General features: G+C 33.9%; 1 protein-coding gene and 4 pseudogenes across 2 annotated transcripts; all 5 read left to right on the top strand.

Moving 5' to 3' along the window:
- The first annotated feature begins 1,586 nt into the window (after positions 1 to 1,586).
- LOC114404184 lies at positions 1,587 to 2,531 on the top strand (annotated as a pseudogene).
- A 1,592-nt stretch (positions 2,532 to 4,123) lies between these two features.
- On the top strand, positions 4,124 to 8,504 carry LOC114404186 (putative disease resistance protein RGA3). 2 transcript variants are annotated; one of them, XM_028367275.1, is made up of 4 exons: positions 4,124 to 7,125; positions 7,494 to 7,955; positions 8,096 to 8,259; positions 8,347 to 8,504. In XM_028367275.1, the coding sequence occupies exon 1, from the start codon at positions 4,156 to 4,158 to the stop codon at positions 6,799 to 6,801; it is 2,646 nt and encodes an 881-aa protein (XP_028223076.1). In that variant the 5' UTR covers positions 4,124 to 4,155; the 3' UTR covers positions 6,802 to 7,125; positions 7,494 to 7,955; positions 8,096 to 8,259; positions 8,347 to 8,504. The 2 variants fall into 2 exon arrangements, with proteins under 2 accessions (XP_028223076.1, XP_028223077.1); XM_028367276.1 differs by lacking the exon at positions 8,347 to 8,504 and having other exon boundaries at positions 7,480 to 7,955; positions 8,096 to 8,345.
- Positions 8,505 to 9,844: 1,340 nt separating this feature from the next.
- LOC114404183 lies at positions 9,845 to 12,425 on the top strand (annotated as a pseudogene).
- A 3,060-nt stretch (positions 12,426 to 15,485) lies between these two features.
- On the top strand, positions 15,486 to 16,429 carry LOC114404182 (annotated as a pseudogene).
- Positions 16,430 to 18,017: 1,588 nt separating this feature from the next.
- On the top strand, positions 18,018 to 18,963 carry LOC114404189 (annotated as a pseudogene).
- Positions 18,964 to 18,972: the final 9 nt, after the last annotated feature.

Genomic DNA, 18,972 nt, shown 5'->3' with positions numbered 1-18,972 from the left:
CATGTTTTTGACATATGATTTTGATATGATTATGTGAAATTGTTTGAGGGGTTTAATCATATGAACACAACATATTAATATTATTATTGTGTGACATGTATATAATGCATGAGGCGTGATAACGTGTTGTCTTGGGATTGTGGAAGTGTGATGAACTATGTGTAAGTGACAAGTTGAGTATGTGTTAAATTGTGAGATCACACATGTGTATTGAGATGTTGTGAACATTGAGTTGTGGGTTATGAATCGTACAATCACACAACTGTAAGATCCTTTAAGGACGACGGGTTAATGTGAGACAAGTATTGTGATGAAATCCACTATGGGAACCCGACGAGTTTAACTACTTTGAGGCTCGACGAGTTAAAATTATTTTGAGAACGGTTGATGAGTCGTGTGTTTTATACAATTCATAGATAAAGTCTGTGTGCTAAAATAATTTTTTGAGTTGGACTTGAATCAGGAGGGAGAGCCCCTAACGAATTCTTCGAGTGTAGACCTTGGGGGTAAATACACTTGGTTTGAATGCTCCTTGAAGTCTATGTTGATCCCATATGATTGGAACGTTCTCACAAAACAAAGTCATTCTGACTGGTCTTCTTATGATTTTACCTAGTGAGAGTGACTTGACTTACGAGTGTGTGGTCTGTCTTGTCATGTATTCCTGGGCACCTAATGAGGTTTTTCCCTGCTAGGGTATCACATTGCATATAGGATTGAGTGTTAGTATATTTGTTGTATAACACTTGTGTATTGATTGATATTGATTGGTTGAGTGATATTGTGTCCTGATCCTTGAGTACGTGAATGATGTGAAAATGTGTGACACATGTAGTGTTGAGATTTGATGTTACGTGATAAGTGATGGAATGACACGGATTGTGTTAAAGTAAGTTGTATTTTATTTATATGATATGTATATCTATGTTGTCTTGTTTCTCTCTATTAGTTAGAAATGTGATAACTCACTTTATCTATGTTATTTGTGTTTGGATCCTGTGATGATCTGAACTTTGTGTTCGTGAGAGCAGATGATTAGGTGGATGACTATGGAAAATCTCATGCTAGAAGATGTTGGAATACAATGCTCTGATAGGATGTGACGTTGGAACATGAGGTTCTGTATTAATTGCATGAAGTTCTAGACATGTAATTTTTATTATTTTGTTTCACATGTTGAGTCTTTAGTTTATTCTTTGGAGTTTTGGACAACCTTGTTTTAAGTCGGAGATATTTTTAATATATTTTAGTTGGTAATAGTAAAGTGAATGTGACTCTTTTACCTATGTGAATTTGTTTAAGTGATTTGAATAAAATTGATTTAATTAAATTGTGAATTTTTATGTTTTTCTATTTTAATATTGTTACCAAAAGAGTCATGGCATAGGAAATACTGAGTTCCGACCTTTTTCTTCGCATCTCAATAATTAATATCCTTAATTGAAACCATAACGATTGCTACATAAGAAACCCTGATAATGATTGAGTTAACAGCTTTGCATAAGAGCTATCTTACAACTTATTTTATTAGGTTGTTGGTTGCAAATTGCTTTGGTTGCTTATTAGTTTATTTATTCAATACTCAGATGAATCTTCTGGATAGAGCAGTGAAGATGGTTTCTGAATTAGATGAACCAGCACTCCAGCAGAGCAAAACTATGTAAGAAAGCATGCTTTAGAACAAGCTCCGGCCCATGGAATTGAAGTTCAAGAGGCAGCAAAAAGGGTCTTCTCCAACTTCTCTAGATCCTACTCCTCCAAATAAACCTGGCTGTGGATAATTTTTCATGGAATGTTGAGAATCAGCTCCAGTGCATGTATCTTAGCCGAAAGACTTTTGCTTTTGATTGTGATGCCCCTGGTGCATACATAACTGAGAAAAGAAAAGTCTTTGAGATGGCTCTATGCACAGAGCATGCCACATTCCAAAACCTTGATTCATGTGAAATTTCCCTCACTGATGTTAGTCATTACATAGACTCAGACCCAACTAATCTAGTTCAAAATCTAAAGGAAGATGGGAAGAAGCGTAATCCATACATTGTTTATATAAATATACAATACAACCACAACTCATGCTCAGGTATAAATTGTTGCAGCGACTCTACTATTTTCAGCCTTGTTTTGATAGTTCTCCAAACTAGAAAAGATCCTCCAATCACATTGACCTTGTATTATAGATATTGAAATATTTCTTTCATGTGGGTACACTTATTGAGACAATGATCAGTCGTCAACGAAACTGAACTGGTAAATACTCTGTACCGATGTCTTGGTGACATAAAAAACACTTGCTGAGACAGTTAGACTTGAAGCAGGAATGAAGCTGTTGAACCCACCAAAGTGGTATCAAGGGATGTTTTCTAGTGGTTATGAGGGTGTTTGAGATCAACAAGAGACTCACCAATATAGTGGGGTGGAGTGCAACTTTAGGCCAAGTTCACAATTGGGAGTAAGAAGCTAACACAACTTTCATTCAAGATAAACAAATGCTGAACAAGCTCATTAACTCTAATCCAAACTCCTTCTAAAAGCTGGTGCAGACATTCTTGGAAGCCAATGGATGTGGTTACTGGGAAACTTCAGAATATTGAGAGGCTCAGGAAGTTGTACTAAGAAGTGGTAGACAATATTGAAGGCTTTGTTCTTTGATGTTCATAGCTAATTAGCTATTACTTAGAAGAAGATACAATAGAGAAGAGAAGAGCATCCTTCTAATGTGATTTTTTTTTTCCTTTTCTCTTTTTTTGAGATCAAATATCCTTTGAGCAGTTTTGAATTTCAACCCCTGAGAACTAATAAAGGTTTTAGTTCAACATGGATTGCTTAGATTATTTTCTTACATGAGTACTCATAAGAGAAAAAAAAAAATGAAAAGGTAAAATATATTGAAATTCTCCATAAACTACAATCAACTTATGTATCTTACCTTTTATATAAGCTACCTGAAAAAAAAAGTTCTATAAAAGTAAAGTGTATAAATTGATTTTATCTTATGTGAGAGTGCAATTCATATTATCTTTTACATTTTTCTCCTATAAGAGCTTAAATTTTGAGAAATTTATTCAAACTGAGGCAATATCTCTACTAAATTTCAATGGAAATAAGTGTAAAAGAATTTTACACAAACAGTGCATGCATACACTATTTTTATATTTTTTTTAGAGATTTAATTACAATTTTGAGAAAAAAAGAGAAATTTAACTGGCATATTAAAATTGCTACTTACCTTCTATACGCCAATAAATTTATTGGAGCATGGACCATATGGTGTGCTTATCCACCTAGAAGTCGCTCATCTATTTGTTGACTTTGTTATATCAAACATTTATGAGTTACGGTTAAAAAGTTTGCATAATGTGTTTTAACTAGATATTCAATAAAATTTATTTCTGTCAGTTCAGAAATTGAGTCATACTTTATACGATTGGAGATTTGAAGGATATCAAAGTTATAATTTTTAATTATTAAAAAAATTTTAAATATAAAAATAAAAAATCTAAAAATATCTATCAATTTTTTTTTAGGCTTGTATGAAAAATGTAAATAATAAGTGGTTAAACTTTCATTTTTCTAAAAGAAAAAAGTGAATATATATATATATATATATATATATATATATATATATATATATATTTTAAAGTTATAAATTATTTTTTTGGGATTTCTTTATAAGGGAACAAAATATTTACATTGCAAAATGTCATTACCTACATTTCCTTATAAACTTGTTGTTGTTGACATGTTATTCATATTTTATTTTTTAAATTTTATTTTATAGTAAATGTAAAAAAAATAACTTTTATCCAATCATAAATTATAGTTAATATGAATTTTACTAAGACAATTATTGTAAAATTAATAAATTATCATAATATTGTCGGTACATAATTTTTTTCTGTTGTATAAAACATACGCAAAGACTGATTTCAACTAAACTTCACTTTATATTTTTCCAATTTTGTATTAATAATTGTTTTAAAAAAATGGATAACACTACAGGTCAGCTATTTATACTTATTGCGCGCATTTAGAGTTCGTACCATATAACAGTTCTCTTACTTTGATTTTCTCCCTCAAGTACACATAAAATGTAGGTGCGAGGTGTCAGTTTACACACTATTCTAACTCCGATTCTGCTCTTTTCTGAAGAAAATGGCTGAATCATTTGTGTTCCATATTGCTGAATCACTGTTGCAGAAGCTTGCTTCTTATGTTTCTGAAGAAGCTTCTCGAGCCTATGATGTGTACGAGGATCTTCAAGTGATTAAAGGCACCTTGTCAATTGTGAAAGGTGTGCTGTTGGATGCAGAAGAGAAGAAGGAGCAGAAGCACGGGTTGCGCGAATGGCTCATGCAGATTCAAAACGTCTGCTTTGATGCTGAAGACGTATTGGATGGATTTGAGTGCCAAAACTTGAGAAAGCAAGTTGTCAAAGCATCAGGCAGCACAAGGATGAAGGTAGGCCACTTCTTTTCTTCGTCCAATTCTCTTGTTTTCCGTCTTAGCATGGCTCGTCAAATCAAACATGTTAGGTGTAGATTGGATAAGATAGCAGCTGATGGGAACAAGTTTGGTCTAGAGAGGATTTCTGTTGACCACAGACTTGTGCAAAGAAGAGAAATGACTTATTCACATATTGATGCTTCAGGAGTGATTGGAAGGGATAATGATAGGGAAGAAATTATCAAGCTTTTGATGCAACCTCACCCTCATGGGGATGGTGATGGAGATAAAAGTGTGTGTGTTATTCCCATAGTGGGTCTTGGAGGCATGGGGAAGACTACACTTGCAAAGTTGGTGTTCAATGATAAGAGGATTGATGAACTTTTCCAATTAAAGATGTGGGTGTGTGTCTCTGATGACTTTGACATTAGGCAGATAATTATTAAAATCATCAACTGTGCTTCAGCTTCTACCTCAGCTCCATCAATTGCTCTTGCTCACCATGAAAGCATTAACAACTTAGATATTGAGCAGCTACAAAGTCAGCTTAGACACAAGCTTTCTGGTCTGACGTATTTACTGGTCTTGGATGACATATGGAATGATGATCGTGCAAAATGGATAGAATTAAATGATTTAATAAAAGTTGGTGCAGTGGGAAGCAAAATTTTAGTGACAACACGGAGTGACTCAATTGCTTCAATGGTGGGCACTGTACCCTCTTATGTTTTAGAAGGTCTGTCTGTGGAGAATTGTTTGTCTCTGTTTGTTAAATGGGCATTCAAGGAAGGTGAAGAAAAAAAATACCCAAATCTAGTGGATATAGGAAAAGAAATGGTGAAAAAATGCCAAGGGGTTCCACTAGCTGTTCGAACTTTAGGAAGTTCTCTGTTCTTGAATTTTGATTTAGAAAGATGGGAATTTGTAAGAGACCATGAGATCTGGAACTTAAACCAAAAGAAAGATGACATTTTACCTGCCCTTAAGTTGAGCTATGATCAAATGCCATCTTATTTGAGGCAGTGTTTTGCTTATTTTTCCCTCTTTCCCAAGGATTTTGGCCACATTGGTTCTCATTTTGTGAGTCTTTGGGGATCATTTGGATTACTTCGATCTCCCTCTGGAAGTCAAAAGGTGGAGAATATTGCAAGACAATATATAGCCGAGTTACATTCAAGATCATTTCTCGAGGATTTTGTGGACTTTGGCCATGTTTACTATTTCAAAGTACATGATTTGGTACATGATCTTGCGTCATATGTTGCCAAAGAGGAGTTTCTAGTGGTAGACTCCCGTACTCGCAATATACCCAAGCAAGTAAGGCATTTATCGGTTGTTGAAAATGATTCACTAAGCCATGCTTTATTCCCCAAGTCCAGAAGTGTAAGAACTATATATTTTCCCATGTTCGGAGTGGGTCTTGACAGTGAAGCTCTTATGGATACATGGATAGCAAGATACAAATACTTAAGGGTTTTACATTTAAGTGATTCCTCTTTTGAGACTCTACCCAATTCAATTGCTAAATTGGAGCACTTGCGAGCTCTCAATCTTGCAAATAACTGCAAAATAAAAAGACTTCCTCATTCGATATGCAAACTCCAAAATTTGCAAGTTTTGTCACTGAGAGGATGCATGGAGCTTCAAACATTGCCTAAAGGATTAGGGATGTTAATGAGCCTTCGAAAATTTTATATAACCACAAAACAATCTATTCTGTCAGAGGATGAATTTGCAAGATTGAGAAATCTTCATACTCTGAGTTTTGAATATTGTGACAATTTGAAATTTTTGTTCAAAGTGGCACAAGTCAGTTCTCTTGAAGTTTTGATCGTTCAATCATGTGGGAGCCTAGAGTCGTTACCTCTTCATATTCTCCCTAAGCTGGAGTCTCTGTTTGTAAAACGGTGCGAGAGGCTAAATTTGTCGTTCAACAGTGAAAGTCCTATCCAAAAATTGAGGATGAAATTGCTGCATCTTGAGCATTTTCCAAGGCAACAGATATTGCCTCAATGGATTGAAGGAGCCACAAACACTTTACAGACATTGTTTATTGTAAATTTTCATAGTCTTGAGATGCTTCCTGAGTGGCTGACAACAATGACTCATGTTAAGATGCTCCATATTGTTAACTGTCCTCGGCTGTTGTATTTCCCAAGTGACATGAATCGCCTCAGTGCCCTAGAAGATTTGGACATAGATGGTTGTCCTGAATTGTGTCGAAAATGTCAGCCACTATCTGGTGAGTACTGGTCCTCCATTGCTCACATAAAACGCGTTTCTTTTGGTGAAAAAAAAGAAGGGAAACTGCTTTTTCAAACTCAAACATGGATCCGGTTGGGGTTGCGCGATTAGTAACATTGAAATGTTGCACAGGCATGGAGATTGCAATTTAAAACCTTATCAATTATGAAGTGCCGACCCTGAAGTTTGAAATATTATTTTGTGGCTAATATTAAAACATATGTTGAATCCCTGGTTCAAGTCTTGTTGATGATTGGCGTGAGAGCAGTGGCTGTTTTTTTTTGGTAGGGTAAACTTAATACCTGATTGAATCCCTGGTTCAAGTCTCCTTTGGTAGGGTAAACTTAATATACAAGTCTTGAAGAGCTTGGAAGGCCTAGGATTCTTGTCATTTTTAATTGCTCAGGATTGTTTAGAGACCTTTTCATCAATCAGGTATTACTTGTCGCTGTTTTTTTTTTTTTTTTTTTTGTCAATGGCAGCTAAGACCAATTTAGTAGTCCTTGTCTTCCATCATTGATTGAAATATTGCCATTATTGTTTAGAATTGCAACTTGCAGTTGTCATATTTTAATATTGTTAACAAAAGAATCATGGCATAGGAAATACTTCTGAGTTCCAGCCTTCTTCACTTCTAAATAATTAATATCCTTCATTGAAAGCATAACGATAGCTGCATCAGAAACTCTGATAATGATTAAGTATTCGAGTTTACAGTTTTGCATAATAGCTATCTTACATTTTATTTTATTAGGCTGTTGGTTGCTAATTGCTTTGATTGCTCATTAGTTTTCATTACTCAGATGAATCTTCTAGATAGAGCAGTGAGGATGGTTGACGAATTAGATGAACCAGCAGAGCAAAAGAAAGCATGCATTAGAACAAGCTCAAGCCCTTGGAATTAAAGTTCAAGAGGCAGAAACAAGGGTTTTCTCCAACACCTCCGATCCTACTCCTCAAACATTAACCTGGCTTTGGAGAATTCTGCATGGAATGATGAGAATCAGCTCCAGGACACATATCTTAACAGAAAGTCTTTTGGATTTTGATTATCATGCCCCTGGTGCTGGCATGACTGAGAAAAGTAAAGTCTTTGAGATGGCACAGTGGATGTCACATTCCAAAACCCTGATTCATCTGAAATTTCCCTCACCGATGTCAGCCATTATTTAGACTCAGACCCGTCTAATCTGGTTCAAAATCCAAGGAAAGATGGGAAGAAGCATAGTCCATACATTGCTGATACAACCACAGCCAATGCTCAGGTATAAATTGTGGCAGTGAGTATCCTATTTTCAAGTTTGGTCTGATATTTTTCCTTACTTGAAAAGAGCCTCCAATCACATTGACTTTGTATGATAGATAATGGATTTCTTTTGACCTTCTTGAAAAATATTTCTTTAAGGTATGTACACTTGCTCAGACAGTTAGATTTGATGCAAGAACCATGCTGTTGAACCGAAAGTGGTATGAAGAGGCATGTTGTCTAGTGGATATGAGGGTGCTCACGAGATTAAGAAGAGAACAAATACAGTGGAGGTGTAGTGCAACTTTAGGCCAAGTTGACAAGTGGGTGTATGAAGAAGCCAACACAAATTTCATTCATGATATGCAAATGTTGAACAAGCCCATTAACACAAATCCAAACTTTTTCAGGAAGCTAGTGTAGACACTATTGGAAACCAATGGACGTGTGGTTATTGGGAAATTTCTGAAGAGAATATTGAGAGGCTCAGGAATTTGTATTCAGAAGTGGAAGTCAAAATTGAAAAGAGCATCCTTCTAATTAAAGTGATTTTGTTTTCCTTTTCACATTCTTTGAGATGAAGTCTGCTTTGTGCAGTTCCCATCTGCTACCCCTGCTAACAAATATAGGTTTCAGTTCAAATTTGATTGCTTAGATTATTTTCTTGCATGAAAAGAATTTGATAATATTCAGCATAATTACATGATATTTACAACTGAACTGTGAAGCCTTGAGGAAGTCTTTAGGTACGTGTCTATCTCTTTTTTCTTGTCCGTTAGAATGTTGATTCTACTCTATCACTACTCCTAAGAAAACAACTAAAAGAGCTAAAAGACATAAACATAAATTCATTTTTCTTCATTGATATCTCAGTAGTAAACAAACCTTACATCATATAATAACTCTAATGGATGCCAATCATACACTTATCATCATCTAATATTTTAGGAAAAACAAAATAAAACTAATATTAAAAGGATAATATCAAATGTTGTCTAAGGTTAAAAATCACTTATTTGAACCTAGAGACCCATCCTCTCATTGCCACATCAAATATCTATTACATCTATCACATTCCTCTATTATTTCTTTCTCTTTTTAGTTATATATTAGCATATGAGGTCTCCATTTAACATTGTCCAATGTTTCTAGACAAGACTAGATCACATATATATAATTGAGTACTTCATGAACCATTGGTTCACTCATGAATTTCCCTAGTGTATGTAAGCCTTAAAGTAAAAATTGACCGACTTAAAAAAAAGAAGTAAAAATTGACTTGTCATTATATGGGACATGCATTATCTAGCGGAGGTACAATCACCATAACCACAAACTGCTATCCCAACTCGCTTTCTGCCATGTCCTACACAACATCTAATGGTTGACTTTGTTATATGAACACATTTATGAAGTACGATTACTCCTGCTTTCGGTGTTTGGGTTTTGAACTGTGGGACACGCATCCAATATACATAACTCTTAAAAAATTTGCATAATACGGGTTTTAACGTAGATACTTAATTAAAAAATATATTTTTATCAGTTCAGAAATAATTGATTCTACTACTTTATACGATTGGACATTTCAAGGATATCGGTATTATAATTTTTAATTATTAAAAAATAGCTTTAAATATAATACAAAATATCTCGATTCTCAATTTAAATCGATTGACATATTATTCATATTTAATTTTATTTGATTTTCTCCCTCACATAAACATAAATGAATTATTGCCGTGTGAAGGTTTATAAACGTTGGATGTTGGAATAGTGGTATTCATGCAGCGTCGGTGAACAGTGACTTTCTGATTCGAGACCATCCTATATGAACCGGAAGGCGCATGCAGTCACCACAACCTCAAACTTATATCCCAACTCTGATTTAGCTCTTTCCTGAAGAGCATGGCCGAATATTTTCTCTTTGATATTGCTGAATCACTGTTAGGGAAGCTTGCATCTTACGTTTATGATGAAGCTTCTCGAGCATATGATCTGTGTGAGGATGTGCAAGGCATCAAAGACACTTTGTCAATTGTGAAAGGTGTGCTGTTGGATGCTGAGGAGAAGAAGGAGCAGAAGCATGGGTTGCGTGAATGGCTCAGGCAGATTCAAAACGTATGCCTAGATGCTGAAGATGTTTTGGATGGATTTGAGTGCCACAATCTAACATCCCATTTTTAATGAAATAAATTAAAAAAAATTTTATTTAAAATAAATAGAATTTTAAAAAAATAATAAATTTTTTATATGTAAATAAATAATTTTATTAACTAAAATAATAATTTTAGATAAATAATATATATATATATATTTTTTTAAAAAAATATATTTTATTTATTCATTTGATAGAAACTAAAATAAATTTTTTATTATATAAAATAATATAATAAAAAAATAGGATAAATAATAGTCGAGAGTATCTTATATGTAATAAGAGACGTATGATCTCTCTTTCACCTCGTCTCTGTAATTTTTTTTTTTTTCAAAATTTTTTTTTTTTTTGCATATACTTAAGCTTGTTTTAAAAATAATGATTTTAGATTTATTAATTATTGGATCATTGTTAAATTTGAACACAAGGTTAAAATCTTAATTCAGCACACACCCATCATTGGGATTTTTAATTTACATTAGAAAATGTGATCTCGAAGTTTAATTAATTATTTTAGAGGCTTTAAAAGTTATGAAAAATTATGAAAGCTTAATAGGTTATATATATATAAAAATTTACATCATATCGATGGAAAATTCATATTTAATTTTATTCTGCTTCTGCCTCAGCTCCATCTATTACTCTTGCTCAACAAGAAAATATTAGCAGCTTAGATATTGAGCAGTTACAAAGTCATCTTGGACACAAGCTTTCTGGTCAGAAATATTTACTAGTATTGGATGATATATGGGGTGATGATCGTGCAAAATGGATAGTGTTGAAAGATTTAATAAAAGTCGGAAGTCGGTGAAGGGGGAAGCAATGTTTTAGTGACAACACGAAGTAAGTAACTCAACTGCTTCGATGCTGGACACTGTTCCCTCATATGTTTTAGAAAGTCTTTCTCTGGAGCATTATTTATCTCTATTTGTAAAATGGGAATTTAAGGAAGGTGAAGAAAAAAAATCCAAATCTAGTGGATATCGGAAAAGAAATTGTGGAAAAATGCCGAGGGCTTCCGTTAGCTGTGCGAACTTTAGGAAGTTCCCTATATTTAAATTTTGATTTAGAAAGATGGGAATTTGTAAGGGATCATGAGATATGGAACTTAAAACAAAAGAAAGATGACATTTTACCTGCCCTTAAGTTGAGCTATTGTTAGGGAAGTGATAAGGACAGTAGAAGACATACTCAAGGAGAAAGAACCAAAGGTGCAACCAGGGCTGCAAATAGAGAAGCCCAAGAGAAAGGTCATGAAACCAGCATACCTCGAGGAAATTGGCATCATGCATCATGCATACATGCACCCTACGTAGGAAAAGCGCAAATCATAAGATAGCATTGTGTCTTCTAGAAGATGCGTAGGTAGTGGGGATAAAGGCATATTTGCTGTTAGGATATTTGCTTTTAGGATATTTCTGATTACGTTTCCGTTTTTGCTTGTCGGGACTTGTCTCCTTTATAGCAGCTATATATATGTAAGAAATGACGCTTCGAAGGATATCAGAAAAATATAGCAGAAAAGTTCTCTCTTAGTTCTCTCTCTCTCACTCTCTGGAGGCTTGTCTTGGTCCTCGAATTCCAAGACGTAACAGCTATGATCAAATGCCATCTTATTTGAGGCTCTGTTTTGCTTACTTTTCCCTTTTTTATCCTAAAGATTTTGGCCTTTCTGGTTCTTATTTTGTTAGTCTTTGGGGATCACTTGGATTACTTCGATCTCCCTCTGGAAGTCATAAGCTAGGGAATATATAGCAGAGTTACATTCAAGATCATTTCTGGAGGATTTTGTGGACTTTGGCCACTTTTACTATTTCAAAGTACATGATTTGGTGCATGATCTTTCCGTGTATGTTGCAAGAGAGGAGCTTCCTAGTGGTAAACTCCCATACTTGCAATATACCTGAGCATGTAAGGCATTTATCTGTTGTTGAGAATGATTCACTTAGCCATGCTTTGTTCCCCAAGTCCAGAAATGTGAGAACTATATTATTTCCGATTGTGGGAATGGGTGTTGGCAGTGAAGCTCTTTTGGATACATTGAAAACAAGTTACAAAAACTTACGGGTTTTAGATTTAAGTGATTCGTCATTTGAGAGTCTACCTAATTCAATTGCAAAACTGGAACATCTGCGAGCTCTCACTGTTGCCAATAACTGCAAAATAAAGAGACTTCCTCATTCTATATGCAAACTCCAAAATTTGGAAATTTTGTCACTCAGAGGATGCAAGGAGCTTGAAACATTGCCCAGAGGATTTGGGATGTTAATCAGCCTTCGAAAATTCTACATAACCACAAAACAATCTATTTTCAAGATTACGCAATCTTGAAACTTTGACTTTTGAATATGGTGACAATTTGATGTTTTTCAAATGCAGACATGGATCCGGTTGAGATTGCGTAATAACACAAAAATGTTGTGCAGGCATGGAGACTGCAATGTAAAACATTATCATGTATGAAATCGTTGACCCTGAAATTTCAAATATTATGTGGTGGCTAAAATTAAAATATATGGTGAATCCCTGGCTCAATTCTTGTGGATAATTGGTGTGAGTCCAGTGGCTTATACCTTCGTTAGGGTAAACTGGGTGGAACAATGTAAGTGTTGAAGAACTTGGAAATCCCAGGATTGATGTCGTATTGCCGTTGTTAAATGCTCAGAGACCTTTTCATCGATAAGGTATTACTGCTAGGACCAATTTCGTAGACATCGTGTTCCGTCATTGATTTGAATATTGCTATTACGGTTTAGGATGGCAACTTGCGTAACATCTTTTTTTTCCCCTCAAATAAATTAAAAAAATTATTTAAAAATAATTAGAGTTTTAAAAAATAATGAATTTTTTCTAATTAAATAATTAAGAAGAAATATTTTTATTAAATAAAATAATAATTTTAAGGTAAATAAAATAAATATATGTTCTTAGAAAAAAATATTTTATTTATTCATTTGATAGGAAGTCAAATAAATTTTTTTATATAAAATAAAAAAAAGTAAATAATAGTCTAATAGTACCCTAATTATAAATAGTCAGTTCTTATATTTACGATAGTTCTCTTTTTCTTTTAAATTTGTTTTTCCTATTCTCTCACCCAAAATCTTATCTTTTTTAACGCATACACTAAAACTTGTTTCAATAAAACTATGATTTCAGACTTGTTAACCGTTGGATTGTCATAAAATTTGAATACGATGTTCGAAACTTATTTTCTCACACCTCACCGTTGGGATTTGTGAACTAATATCTGTGAATACCTAAATATGTCTCTCGCATGAAACTTTCTTTTTCCTGCAAATACCTAAATATGTCCCAGTAAAACTATGATCATAAACTTGTTAACAGTTGGATCTTTGTAAAATTTGAACACCAGATTAGGAGCTTGTTTTCACAGATTTGCATCGTTGGAATCTGTGAAATAATGTTTGTGGTGAGAAAAATATCCCTCGCACGGAGACAATGAAATGGAGGCTCTAATCCCTTCTCCTTGTCTCTTTGAAAATCCTAACAGAGCAACCAGAAAAAAAAGTTTGAGGAATCTTAGGAAACCGTTAGAGATGTTGCTATCGCTTTAGAACTACACACGTGAGCCCACTTAGAGGTAAGATATGATTTTATCACAATTGAAGTCAAGATGAACATGTGTAGGGATCCTTAGAGGATCAAATTGGGATTTATTTTGGGATGTTTATTGTATTATAATTCTTCCTGTACGACTACAATTATGAAATTGTTGTCTTTGACGAACCAATTGATGCCCTAATGCAAATTGGTTGATAAAATTGAGTGCTCTTGGTGTTTTCATGTTTTTGACATATGATTTTGATATGATTATGTGAAATTGTTTGAGGGGTTTAATCATATGAACACAACATATTAATATTATTATTGTGTGACATGTATATAATGCATGAGGCGTGATAACGTGTTGTCTTGGGATTGTGGAAGTGTGATGAACTATGTGTAAGTGACAAGTTGAGTATGTGTTAAATTGTGAGATCACACATGTGTATTGAGATGTTGTGAACATTGAGTTGTGGGTTATGAATCGTACAATCACACAACTGTAAGATCCTTTAAGGACGACGGGTTAATGTGAGACAAGTATTGTGATGAAATCCACTATGGGAACCCGACGAGTTTAACTACTTTGAGGCTCGACGAGTTAAAATTATTTTGAGAACGGTTGATGAGTCGTGTGTTTTATACAATTCATAGATAAAGTCTGTGTGCTAAAATAATTTTTTGAGTTGGACTTGAATCAGGAGGGAGAGCCCCTAACGAATTCTTCGAGTGTAGACCTTGGGGGTAAATACACTTGGTTTGAATGCTCCTTGAAGTCTATGTTGATCCCATATGATTGGAACGTTCTCACAAAACAAAGTCATTCTGACTGGTCTTCTTATGATTTTACCTAGTGAGAGTGACTTGACTTACGAGTGTGTGGTCTGTCTTGTCATGTATTCCTGGGCACCTAATGAGGTTTTTCCCTGCTAGGGTATCACATTGCATATAGGATTGAGTGTTAGTATATTTGTTGTATAACACTTGTGTATTGATTGATATTGATTGGTTGAGTGATATTGTGTCCTGATCCTTGAGTACGTGAATGATGTGAAAATGTGTGACACATGTAGTGTTGAGATTTGATGTTACGTGATAAGTGATGGAATGACACGGATTGTGTTAAAGTAAGTTGTATTTTATTTATATGATATGTATATCTATGTTGTCTTGTTTCTCTCTATTAGTTAGAAATGTGATAACTCACTTTATCTATGTTATTTGTGTTTGGATCCTGTGATGATCTGAACTTTGTGTTCGTGAGAGCAGATGATTAGGTGGATGACTATGGAAAATCTCATGCTAGAAGATGTTGGAATACAATGCTCTGATAGGATGTGACGTTGGAACATGAGGTTCTGTATTAATTGCATGAAGTTCTAGACATGTAATTTTTATTATTTTGTTTCACATGTTGAGTCTTTAGTTTATTCTTTGGAGTTTTGGACAACCTTGTTTTAAGTCGGAGATATTTTTAATATATTTTAGTTGGTAATAGTAAAGTGAATGTGACTCTTTTACCTATGTGAATTTGTTTAAGTGATTTGAATAAAATTGATTTAATTAAATTGTGAATTTTTATGTTTTTCTATTTTAATATTGTTACCAAAAGAGTCATGGCATAGGAAATACTGAGTTCCGACCTTTTTCTTCGCATCTCAATAATTAATATCCTTAATTGAAACCATAACGATTGCTACATAAGAAACCCTGATAATGATTGAGTTAACAGCTTTGCATAAGAGCTATCTTACAACTTATTTTATTAGGTTGTTGGTTGCAAATTGCTTTGGTTGCTTATTAGTTTATTTATTCAATACTCAGATGAATCTTCTGGATAGAGCAGTGAAGATGGTTTCTGAATTAGATGAACCAGCACTCCAGCAGAGCAAAACTATGTAAGAAAGCATGCTTTAGAACAAGCTCCGGCCCATGGAATTGAAGTTCAAGAGGCAGCAAAAAGGGTCTTCTCCAACTTCTCTAGATCCTACTCCTCCAAATAAACCTGGCTGTGGATAATTTTTCATGGAATGTTGAGAATCAGCTCCAGTGCATGTATCTTAGCCGAAAGACTTTTGCTTTTGATTGTGATGCCCCTGGTGCATACATAACTGAGAAAAGAAAAGTCTTTGAGATGGCTCTATGCACAGAGCATGCCACATTCCAAAACCTTGATTCATGTGAAATTTCCCTCACTGATGTTAGTCATTACATAGACTCAGACCCAACTAATCTAGTTCAAAATCTAAAGGAAGATGGGAAGAAGCGTAATCCATACATTGTTTATATAAATATACAATACAACCACAACTCATGCTCAGGTATAAATTGTTGCAGCGACTCTACTATTTTCAGCCTTGTTTTGATAGTTCTCCAAACTAGAAAAGATCCTCCAATCACATTGACCTTGTATTATAGATATTGAATATTTCTTTCATGTGGGTACACTTATTGAGACAATGATCAGTCGTCAACGAAACTGAACTGGTAAATACTCTGTACCGATGTCTTGGTGACATAAAAAACACTTGCTGAGACAGTTAGACTTGAAGCAGGAATGAAGCTGTTGAACCCACCAAAGTGGTATCAAGGGATGTTTTCTAGTGGTTATGAGGGTGTTTGAGATCAACAAGAGACTCACCAATATAGTGGGGTGGAGTGCAACTTTAGGCCAAGTTCACAATTGGGAGTAAGAAGCTAACACAACTTTCATTCAAGATAAACAAATGCTGAACAAGCTCATTAACTCTAATCCAAACTCCTTCTAAAAGCTGGTGCAGACATTCTTGGAAGCCAATGGATGTGGTTACTGGGAAACTTCAGAATATTGAGAGGCTCAGGAAGTTGTACTAAGAAGTGGTAGACAATATTGAAGGCTTTGTTCTTTGATGTTCATAGCTAATTAGCTATTACTTAGAAGAAGATACAATAGAGAAGAGAAGAGCATCCTTCTAATGTGATTTTTTTTTTCCTTTTCTCTTTTTTTGAGATCAAATATCCTTTGAGCAGTTTTGAATTTCAACCCCTGAGAACTAATAAAGGTTTTAGTTCACATGGATTGCTTAGATTATTTTCTTACATGAGTACTCATAAGAGAAAAAAAAATGAAAAGGTAAAATATATTGAAATTCTCCATAAACTACAATCAACTTATGTATCTTACCTTTTATATAAGCTACTGAAAAAAAAAGTTCTATAAAAGTAAAGTGTATAAATTGATTTTATCTTATGTGAGAGTGCAATTCATATTATCTTTTACATTTTTCTCCTATAAGAGCTTAAATTTTGAGAAATTTATTCAAACTGAGGCAATATCTCTACTAATTTCAATGGAAATAAGTGTAAAAGAATTTTACACAAACAGTGCATGCATACACTATTTTTATATTTTTTTTAGAGATTTAATTACAATTTTGAGAAAAAAAGAGAAATTTAACTGGCATATTAAAATTGCTACTTACCTTCTATACGCCAATAAATTTATTGGAGCATGGACCATATGGTGTGCTTATCCACCTAGAAGTCGCTCATCTATTTGTTGACTTTGTTATATCAAACATTTATGAGTTACGGTTAAAAAGTTTGCATAATGTGTTTTAACTAGATATTCAATAAAATTTATTTCTGTCAGTTCAGAAATTGAGTCATACTTTATACGATTGGAGATTTGAAGGATATCAAAGTTATAATTTTTTAATTATTAAAAAAATTTTAAATATAAAAATAAAAAATCTAAAAATATCTATCAATTTTTTTTAGGCTTGTATGAAAAATGTAAATAATAAGTGGTTAAACTTTCATTTTTCTAAAAGAAAAAAGTGAATATATATATATATATAATATATATATATATATATATATATATATATTTTTAAAGTTATAAATTATTTTTTTGGGATTTCTTTATAAGGGAACAAAATATTTACATTGCAAAATGTCATTACCTACATTTCCTTATAAACTTGTTGTTGTTGACATGTTATTCATATTTTATTTTTTAAATTTTATTTTATAGTAAATGTAAAAAAATAACTTTTATCCAATCATAAATTATAGTTAATATGAATTTTACTAAGACAATTATTGTAAAATTAATAAATTATCATAATATTGTCGGTACATAATTTTTTTCTGTTGTATAAAACATACGCAAAGACTGATTTCAACTAAACTTCACTTTATATTTTTCCAATTTTGTATTAATAATTGTTTTAAAAAAATGGATAACACTACAGGTCAGCTATTTATACTTATTGCGCGCATTTAGAGTTCGTACCATATAACAGTTCTCTTACTTTGATTTTCTCCCTCAAGTACACATAAAATGTAGGTGCGAGGTGTCAGTTTACACACTATTCTAACTCCGATTCTGCTCTTTTCTGAAGAAAATGGCTGAATCATTTGTGTTCCATATTGCTGAATCACTGTTGCAGAAGCTTGCTTCTTATGTTTCTGAAGAAGCTTCTCGAGCCTATGATGTGTACGAGGATCTTCAAGTGATTAAAGGCACCTTGTCAATTGTGAAAGGTGTGCTGTTGGATGCAGAAGAGAAGAAGGAGCAGAAGCACGGGTTGCGCGAATGGCTCATGCAGATTCAAAACGTCTGCTTTGATGCTGAAGACGTATTGGAATGGATTTGAGTGCCAAAACTTGAGAAAGCAAGTTGTCAAAGCATCAGGCAGCACAAGGATGAAGGTAGGCCACTTCTTTTCTTCGTCCAATTCTCTTGTTTTCCGTCTTAGCATGGCTCGTCAAATCAAACATGTTAGGTGTAGATTGGATAAGATAGCAGCTGATGGGAACAAGTTTGGTCTAGAGAGGATTTCTGTTGACCACAGACTTGTGCAAAGAAGAGAAAATGACTTATTCACATATTGATGCTTCAGGAGTGATTGGAAGGGATAATGATAGGGAAGAAATTATCAAGCTTTTGATGCAACCTCACCCTCATGGGGATGGTGATGGAGATAAAAGTGTGTGTGTTATTCCCATAGTGGGTCTTGGAGGCATGGGGAAGACTACACTTGCAAAGTTGGTGTTCAATGATAAGAGGATTGATGAACTTTTCCAATTAAAGATGTGGGTGTGTGTCTCTGATGACTTTGACATTAGGCAGATAATTATTAAAATCATCAACTGTGCTTCAGCTTCTACCTCAGCTCCATCAATTGCTCTTGCTCACCATGAAAGCATTAACAACTTAGATATTGAGCAGCTACAAAGTCAGCTTAGACACAAGCTTTCTGGTCTGACGTATTTACTGGTCTTGGATGACATATGGAATGATGATCGTGCAAAATGGATAGAATTA

Source organism: Glycine soja, unplaced genomic scaffold (genome assembly GCF_004193775.1).
Source record: "Glycine soja cultivar W05 unplaced genomic scaffold, ASM419377v2 tig00005492_1_pilon, whole genome shotgun sequence".
NCBI lineage: Eukaryota > Viridiplantae > Streptophyta > Magnoliopsida > Fabales > Fabaceae > Glycine > Glycine soja.
This window is presented reverse-complemented; position numbering and strand designations above follow the sequence as displayed.

Excerpts from the sequence above, each read along its gene's own strand:
- LOC114404186 (XM_028367275.1), top strand. The coding sequence starts at position 4,156 with ATGGCTGAATCATTTGTGTTCCATATTGCTGAATCACTGTTGCAGAAG.